Genomic DNA, 9,276 nt, shown 5'->3' with positions numbered 1-9,276 from the left:
TCTCCATACCCACAAGCAGGATGTCGATGATGCTGTCGCTCTGACAAGAAGTGATTACAAAGTGCTAGAATTATACCCTGGCATTTATTAGACATTAATTCCAAGGATATTTTTTAAATATATACATACTGTTCTTTTTACTTTTAAAGTAATTTTATTACTAATCTCTGGTATTATAAAACTCTATTTTTTATCCACTGGTAGTTTCTAAATACAAAGCATGTGAAAAGTATGTTCAGTAACCTATAGCCTTTGAAATGAAAGGCATCCAAAATATTCCTTGTGGCAGAAAAGATCCTATAGCAGGTCTTTTAATAGCTGCTTAAATTTTGTCAGTGTCAGCAAACAGACAAGGAGAAATCTGTCAGGAAACTGGTAACAAGCTGGAATTCTTTGCACATACCCAAATGCTACTCTCTTAACTCCATATAACTGTGTGTTTTACTCAGACTGCTCCATCCATCCAACCGTGCTGTCCCCGCTATGCAGAGCTGCCAGTTATCTGACCATTATATTCTGCTGTTTCCATTTTGAGGATGTAGGGGATTATGCTGTCAATGGGAACATTTCCAATGAGCCCAGTGAAAAACAGTTCCTCAGTAATGCTGGAGCTCATCAGCCTGAGTGCTGGCAGGCGAACCAGGATCCGGGCCAGCCTGCAAGAGAAGCACACTGGGTTAGACACACATAGAACATCAGTCTAAGACACTTCGTGGCTAAAGAGCTAGATCTGCTTTTATTATTACCACAACTCTTGAATGGGAGTCAAGAGGCAATCTAAGCTAATTGGCTCCCATAAAAAGAATGGTTATCTTTCTGTTCTGCCAGGGAAGGGAAAAGCCACCGACCTGCTCTGTGGTTTCCCAGTGGAAGGGAAATGCCCTTTGCAGACACAACGTGTGTGGACAAACACACAGCTCTTGAGCCTCCCAACTCTGGAAGGACAATGCTAGGACTAATAATATTCATACTGACTAGTGTGAACATTTGCACAAGAGTAAAATGCTTAATGAAAATCTCAGGCATAAACAGCACAGTCCTCAGTTGCTTAGCAACTTCATGTCCAACCAGACAACAAGAATGGGACTGGATATATATGAAAGGGAAAAAGAGAATCTGCTGCTGATGAGAAGAGGGATCTGGGGGATGTGCTGGTACACATATACACTGCCAAATGCTGTAGGGTTTATTTACCAGAATGTTAACAGATACCCAATATAACAAAGTGATTCGACTGAATCGCTTGACTTTGAATGCATGTGAAGCTCAGGGCAGTGCTGAAAGCATTTTGCTGTCAGGGACATGGTCAGTGTACATCACAAATGCCAAACCAAACAAATGTTCTGAACCAGAGCCCTATCAGAGCAAACCTTAGGTAGCACTGACACATGCCTCTGGAAAATTGTCTGTGGAGAAAATATAGAAGGTCCCTTCTGTTATTGTACCATATCTTGCAAACCTTAGGGCGAAATTGCAAAAAGATTTAAGCTATGCTGGGTTTTTTTTGGAAATTATAACACTTGTCTTCTATCTTAACTTGTGCCAGCTTTCAGCTGCTCGGGAATCATCAGGTTTGTTCTCTAACCCTGTCTGTGGGTGAACATGGAGATACAGACACCACCAGCTAACACAGGACACTGCTTGGGGAATGTGATGATTTCTTGCCTAAGCCCCTACTCAGAGAAGTATGCACATGGAACAAGTTTTGTATTTACTCTGTGGCAGATATCCAGCTCTCACCAGTCAAACCAGAATGACTGGATGGGGCACAGGAGAATGTGGGATTTGAGGCTATTTCTGAGGTAGTGAATCCCATTCTTCACTGAGCTCTGTAAGCTCAGTGCAGAAACCAGAGATGGGAGAAGCTCTTCCTTACAGACAGCTTTTCTCTTCAGCTACACCACCCTCACACCTTGCTGAAATGTACAGGACTGCTCTTTACATGGGCATAGCTTTCACAGGAGAAAGGAGTATGTTCTAGGATATATTGCTAGACTGGAGTTAGAATTTCCCTGGTAGTGCAGAGTGTGGATGAATTTTGAAACAGTTTTGATGGAGATGGTTAGAAAATAGGATGATCATTTCTAGCAAGTAAGAAACAGGAACAGTTGAGAGGTGAAAACAACAAGTTAGATAATTTCAAAGAGAAGCATTTGGAAATTGAAAAACAAAGGCCAAAGGAGAAAATAAGTAGGATGGGGAATCTCTTATAAACAGAGGGTTAACACTTGGTTACTGTTCTATGTAATCCTTATTTTTCCAAGGTCTATACACTGACAGTTCTAACACTTTTCTGCATGTGTAACTTGGAAATCATTTAGAGGATGCTAATCACCTTTTAGCTGCCAAAGAAGCTTTGTGACCATACCTTGGCCAAAGGCAGAGTGCAGTACAGCAGTGTGACCAGCTGAGGCAGTTACTCTCCAGGCTGTTTGCTTTTCTAAACATGACAATGAGACTCAAAAAACCCTCAAACACCAGGAAAGGACTCGTGAGTTTAATTCACACGGAAGAAGCCACACAGCTGTTCTTGCTTCTACACATCTTTAAACAAACCCACTTGCTTTACAAACAAGGTTCCAGTTCTTTCTCACCAACAGTGCAAAACACCCAGATGTCAAGAAGGAAACTTAAACACCAGTGATGTTACTTGGAACTTTTGCTGGCTGTAGCCCACGACATTACTTTGGGTACTATAGACAATAAATACCTATAAGAATCTTCTGGATAGGTTTTTTGTACATAGTCCTGCAATTCCATCTGTGCCTTCTCCTGGAATTTTTCTATTTGGGTTGAACTGGTCAGACCAGGGTGATCTAAAGAAACAAAACATTTCTGTATGTCGATTGTTTCCCTAGACATTGTGGAAGAAATGTATTTATCAGAGTTTCACATTTCATTTCATCGCATGATTTCTCTGGCACTGTCATGTTCAACACGTTAGCTGTATAAAGCAAAGCACTCACTGGAATATTTGCTTCATGGCTTCAAAATTAGCTTGTTCACCTTCCTCTCTATAGCTGTGTGTGCCCCCAGGAGTGGACAAAGGTAAGCCTGGAGCTGTGTGCCAGGCAGTGCCACAGAGTTTGTTTCTCACCATTTGACATGTGTTTGCCTCTGAGAGTCCTTCTAACTAGGCTGACTGAGCAGTATCTAGGGTTGTTTTCTTCACAGCTCAATTTCTTAACCTCCCCAATACTGTCTCGTGTTTGAATTCCAGCTGGCTCAACCCCTTACACAGTCACATCAGCAGAGAGAAAAAACACCCCAGAAAACACCACCTCTCTCCCTGTGCCCAAACACCTTCACTGCTTGTCCCCTGAAACAGGGCAGGGCTACATTGACTTTGGAGAGTTTCTTGCTGCTCCAACTTGAATAAAAACCCTAATAAACCTAACCTTAACGGTACAATTGGCATAACAATTTTAGAAGAAAATTTCAGGACACCAATATCTTCTAATTAAGTTTTGTTACAAAAAGAAAAACAATATCAGTGCAAAAAAAACCCCACCCCAAACACACTGATAATGAGATACTCCTTTTCTTTGTGCTTTGTTAAATTCAGAGTGATAAATACCTTTAAATTAAAATAAATACACTCTTCTGAGCAAAAGTTTCCCTTTTGCTTAGCCTGTCAGCAGTTTTAAATTAACCTCTGAGTGTCCTAGAAGCATTTTTGTCACCTTTACTGAAATGACTGTCACTTCCAATTTCTTTTCTGCCCTCACTGATCATTCCAGAAAATCTCAAGTGTCTTCTCTGAGCAAATCCTCATGTCTCATAAACACCTGACTATGCTTTAGCTGCCTGCTGTCATTTGTTGGTAACAAATGGAATGCTTGTTGACATGCAGTGCTGGAGCTTTTGTGGAAGCTCCATATAAACCAGAGAGATATTTCTGCTCATATTTCAGCTATTCCTCTTATTAAAAATACTAAAATTGAAGTCAATTTCTTTCTGTCACTGTGACAATGTATTTTCTGTAATCCTTCCTACCTCACTAATAGTGTTAGGACACATCCCAGATAACTTATTACTCATGGATTCTCAGCTGAAGGTAATCTGAGAGTCTAAACTTCTAAGGTGGATGTACAGGAAGCACCTGATATATTGGGGCTGCTGCTCCAAAGTGACTTTATAACACACATTGTTTGTGATAATCATCATAAAAATCATTTATCTGCACCTTCACAGGTGAGTCTTATCTCAAGATACTGATACAACTCTAAAAAATGCTAAAACATTAACATGTTACACTTATTATCAAAAAAGATATGGTTAGTAAATTCCTTACCAGGGCTAAAAAGGACAATAGCTTTAAGGTATGCGTATTCATATCCATCGATGTCGAGCTTGGCCATGCTGTTACAGAACTCCTGAAGTTTCCAGATGTGCTCCATAACTTGCTTTATCCTGTCTCCAGAGAGTTTATCTACAAAAAGGTATTGGTTATTCTTTCATGTCACCTCAAGCAATTCTGATATATTAACAAATCCTCCCCCTGGATCGCAGTGCACAGCTCTGCCACCGTCAGGAAACACCTCCTGAGAAATGAGACAAATGTCCCTGCAGTGTTGGTAGGGAGGACTGAAAACATACCTTCCTGTATGCTGTTCTGGAGGTGGTTGACAATAGCTGCTAGGATAGTGGACAGACTCATCACCTGTGCACACTGTGCCAGGCCCAGGGTGAACAGCTCATTCCAGCAGGCTCGGACAAGGCTCGTGTTACAGTCCTGCCTGTGAACAGCACAAAGTCAAACAACTCTGGGCATATCAGCTTGGCATCACCCCATGTGCAATTAGGTTATTTTAACAACCAATAATAAGGGTGAATGTATTGCAAAACAGTTTACTCAAAGGCACATACTGGTGTATGACAAGTACTTCAAAAAGCAAAAGGGAATTGTAGATGGACTAGGGGAAAGCATTTCAGGTCAGCCTGAAGTGGAGCTCATCAGTTCTCTAGCAGGTACCAAAAGCATTTGATTGCTACAAATTAATAGAATCATAGAATTTGGGGTTGGAATGGACCTTACAGATGATCTAGTCCCAACCCCTGCCCTGGGCAGAGACACCTCCTCACTAGACCAGGTTGCTCAAGGCTCATCCAGCCTGGATTGAACACTGCCAGGGTTGGGGCAGCCACAGCCTCCCTGGGCAACCTGTGCCAGTGGCTCACCACCCTTAGAGTAAAAAATGTCTTCCTCATGTCCAACCCAGACTACCCCTCCTTCAATTTGAACCCATTACCCCTTGTCCTGTCATTGCAGCTCCTAACAAAGAGTCCCTCTCTATCTCCTTGAAGCCCCTCAAGTAATTCTTGCTTTTGATTTGGCTTTAGCCTCTGTAACCACAGCAACATCAGACATTGCAGTGATCCTCCTCTCTGCCACCTTCTGGTTTATTCTTCAAAACAGAAAACATTTCATAGTCTTCACACACTTAATAAATTCATTAAACAACTGCGTAAGTAACAAATTCAAGAAGTGTTCAGAGCAATGCTCAAATCCATTCCAAAGCAAACCACTGAAAGTATGTGCACTCACCCAAGGGCTTGAAATGCAGGTATGGACCTGGCCCAGTGCATGGATAGGAACAAGAGCCGTGATGCTGACTCACAGATGTAGTGTACGTTCAGGTACTCTGGCATGGGACTGGGCATTGTCAGCTGCCCAAAACAAAAGCACAGGACAAAATACACAGTTCAGACATAAACCACCTTTGATCATCAATGAAATAACCAGCAGAAACATTCAAACTACTTTCATAGCCTGTCACGAGCAACTGTGTGCAAAGGAATTGTCAAAGGAAAAATTACTCTTGGCAAGGACTGCAAATTGGGAACAGAAGACAAGAGACTGTGGGAGAGAGCACATCCATCTTTGTTTAGTCAGACATTTAGAGAAGAACATACCTTAAATGTGACATGTGTATCTGTAAGTAGGGGTCCTTCCACTTCAATAATTGGTGTGGCCTGATCTCTGCTGATCACATGAATATTCCCTCCTCCTGCAGCATCCATCCCATCTGCCAAGTTAGGAGCTGCTGTACCATCTGTGGTATTTAGTGCTTTAGCCAAAGTATCAAATGCCCTATAAAACACCACGAAAAACAAAGCAATCTCAGAATGCTTCCTTACACCTTGAAAAAATTCAAAGCAGTGCTCAAACTAAAGGCTATAAAGCATCTCCACTTAGAGCTAACACACAGAACTGCTTATGCTAGGAGACAGGGTGAGACATTTCATTACAGTCAGGCACCTTTGGACTCCTTAGACATTAATAAAAGGAATAGATCTGCCCATATATTGCTGATGAAAGATCTGCCCTGTAAGGGGGGAACTTTTTACTACTGTAAATCTTGCTCTGGTAGTTTTATCCTACTACTTGCACTAGTGAAAGGGTCTTGTGCTGCGCTGGTGCCACAATGCCAACTTGCTTCAATGAGGGAGTGTAAGGATACACCAAACAGAACACAAATGGCTAAATCAGATGAAAATACAAATACATACCGTGTGATCTCACTTGCAGATTGCTCTTCTTGCTGAACTTCAGAAGTATCTCCATTATTTAGTGACTCACTGAGATTAGCAAGAGATGTTACAACATTTGCTAGTGTTCCTAAAGCACCTTGGCTTGTTTCAGCCTAGAAAGGAAGAACTGTATTAGTAGATCAAAATGATAGTCGATATATCACATAGAAATTTTTCCCATTTTTAATCTCTGTATTCCTTTTCCCTCATGTACCTTTCCCTTCCTCTTGAATGCCTACAGGAAGAAAATGGCTCTCAATGACATTTAAATCCTGTTGTAATCATCAATCCTACTCCCAGCTGAAGCATCACATAAGGAACTAACTACCTGTGGCTGACCTTTTGCAGAAACATGTTCGTGAAAAGACACCTTGTTCCTGTTGAGCAGTTTCCTACCTCTGTTCACACAGCTCTTCAGACTCACCCCAACCTTACCTTCTCATGGACAACAACTATTTGAATCTAGGTACAGTAGCTAAAATAATTTGAACAAACTAATATATATGCTGAGAACTGAACTGAAAGAGTAATACCTTGGAGTCAGCAGTGAGGAGGACTGTTCCATCATCCCTGATCAAAGGCTGCTGAATATTCACAAGCATTCCTGGATCAAGAAGACCTGCTGACCTGTTCAAAAGCATAAGGCATCCAATGGTCAATAGCATTTCACAGCAACCAGGAGAATGTGCAACAACCTAGGACAGACTAGAAGGGGTTACCAGGTTTGAAAGTAACACTTTCATGAAGCTCACAGGTTATTCATCAGGAGTTAAGTCTTTCTGAAACAGTTTCCAAAACTTAGCTTGAAAGACAGAAGAACTGGGATATCTTTTCCATTCCTGTACAAAAGCAGTGACAACTTCCCAAATACTTATCACCTCATTTGCTTTTTACTCTGGTTTATTCTGCTTCAAGGAGAGTTGCTGTGTTCTCATGTTCCCAGCAGTCACCTAGCAGCTCTAGAGTTACACATTAGACTTTGGAGGAAAGCCTAACTGTGTATTCTAAGTCAGGCAATGGACAACACTGAAGAGTCATAAAATACACTTTACACTCCAAAGACAGAAACAGTCATGTAATCAAGGCCTGCACAAAATCTCTGTTGTCTTTACTTATGCCTCTTTTTGAATAAACATCCTTTCCCTTTGTGTGTCTAAAGGAGGGAGACAGTGGAAAGTCTTTGCAGTCTGCAAGAAGTTTACCTGTTACTTACATGACTCCAAGTCACCATAACACAATACACACAACACAGGTTCAGGCTGCAGGAAAATACAGTTCAAAGACTCTGAGGCTAACACTGTCAAGAGCACAGGCAGCAAATGTTCATGCATTATGCCAATCTGGATCCTACCTAAGTAACAGTCACACTTAATGACTGAAACGTTGCTTACAGGTCTGTAATGGATCTGAAGCACACAGACACCTCAAGGAAGATAATGTGTCCTTTGAACAATCTGACTTGAAAATGAGAACACTGAAAAACAATTCTCCAGGCAATCTGCAGCCCACCCTTCCTAACCAGAGTGACATTTGCTCAGTGTCATTTGTTCATTAAAGAATATATATATATTATATATATACATAAAACTAAATATATCTATGTGAAAACTGAACAGTAAGACCCATTTTTAGGTGGTTCTTAACCATTCATAAACTACAGTTTTTACAATGCCATGTTTAACCTAGAGTTCTGTTTCACTTATTCAGAAACAGACAAATTTTGCCACTGTTTGCAATGAGGTGCAGCTCCACACCCACTGCTACAGAGACATGTGGGTGCGTGGGAAACACCTCCAGGATCTTCCACATAGTAAGAGGAAGCTGCTGTTGTGTTGCTGTTGTTGAAACCTGTCTCCTGGGACCTGAATCACAGCCACTGCAGTCTGCCTCACTGCTGTCCTTAGGAGAAGGCAGCCTGAGCCTGCAGTGTGCAGATGTGACTCCAGAGAAGTGCTAGCCCAAATGCATCACACTGTGAGCCTACACACACTCCATGAGGAGAGGCTGAGGGAGCTGGGGGTGTTCAGCCTGGAGAAGGGGAGGCTCAGGGGAGACCTTATCACCCTCTGCAACTCCCTGACAGGAGGTTGGAGTCAGGTGGGGGTTGGTCTCTTCTCCCAGGCAACCAGCAGCAGGACAAGATGGCACAGACTCAAGCTCTGGCAGGGGAGGGTTAGGTTGGATCTTAGGAAGAGATTTTTTACAGAGAGAGTGCTCAGGCATTGGAATGTGCTGCCCAGGGAGGTGGTTGGATTCACCATCTCTGGAGGTTTTCAAGCTGAGACTGGATGTGGCACTTAGTGCCATGGGCTAGTGACCACAGTAGGGTTGGACTGGATGATCTTAGAGGTCTTTTTCAATCTGGTTGACTCTATGATTCTGCTTGAGGATGGTTTACTTGCCCTGCCTGTGCTCTGGCCTGGCTGGACAGAGCCAGCTCTGCACTAAACACCACACACCTGCACAGACAGAAAAACCTGCATTGGTCTTGGTAACAGAAACAGATGATGTGTGAATTGGAGCTCATTTCTGTCCCTCTGAATGGAGAGGGGAAAAGCACATAGGTGTGACTGCAAACAGGCACCAAGACCCTGAGCCAGGACTCACCCTGAGCCAGGACTCACCGTGCCCCATCCTTGTCTGCCACGAAGGTGGGAGTTGCTATCAGAGGACTTCTTAGGTCTTTTCTTATGTAGATCTTTTCAGTGGAAGCTGCACAGTTGGTTGGTTTTTCACGCTGCA

The 9,276-nt window shown here is 42.4% G+C and overlaps 1 protein-coding gene across 1 annotated transcript in view; it reads right to left on the bottom strand.

The window, feature by feature from the left end:
• Nucleotides 1-452: 452 nt before the first annotated feature.
• The window catches only part of NR2C2 (nuclear receptor subfamily 2, group C, member 2), a 16,694-nt gene continuing 7,870 nt past the window's right edge, over nucleotides 453-9,276 (bottom strand). Inside the window, exons 7-15 of the mRNA XM_009071907.1 lie at nucleotides 9,159-9,271; nucleotides 7,068-7,161; nucleotides 6,514-6,647; nucleotides 5,917-6,094; nucleotides 5,549-5,670; nucleotides 4,600-4,739; nucleotides 4,295-4,432; nucleotides 2,711-2,816; nucleotides 453-656 (exon numbers count right to left, since the gene is read on the bottom strand). Of these exons, the coding sequence (XP_009070155.1) occupies nucleotides 482-656; nucleotides 2,711-2,816; nucleotides 4,295-4,432; nucleotides 4,600-4,739; nucleotides 5,549-5,670; nucleotides 5,917-6,094; nucleotides 6,514-6,647; nucleotides 7,068-7,161; nucleotides 9,159-9,271 (1,200 nt within the window). The 3' untranslated portion in view covers nucleotides 453-481. The remainder of the gene's footprint in view (nucleotides 657-2,710; nucleotides 2,817-4,294; nucleotides 4,433-4,599; nucleotides 4,740-5,548; nucleotides 5,671-5,916; nucleotides 6,095-6,513; nucleotides 6,648-7,067; nucleotides 7,162-9,158; nucleotides 9,272-9,276) is intronic.

The sequence above is a fragment of the Acanthisitta chloris genome, unplaced genomic scaffold, assembly GCF_000695815.1.
Source record: "Acanthisitta chloris isolate BGI_N310 unplaced genomic scaffold, ASM69581v1 scaffold26963, whole genome shotgun sequence".
Taxonomy (NCBI): Eukaryota; Metazoa; Chordata; class Aves; order Passeriformes; family Acanthisittidae; genus Acanthisitta; species Acanthisitta chloris.
Note: the sequence above shows the minus strand (reverse complement) of the source record. Positions and strands in the feature narration are given on the sequence as shown.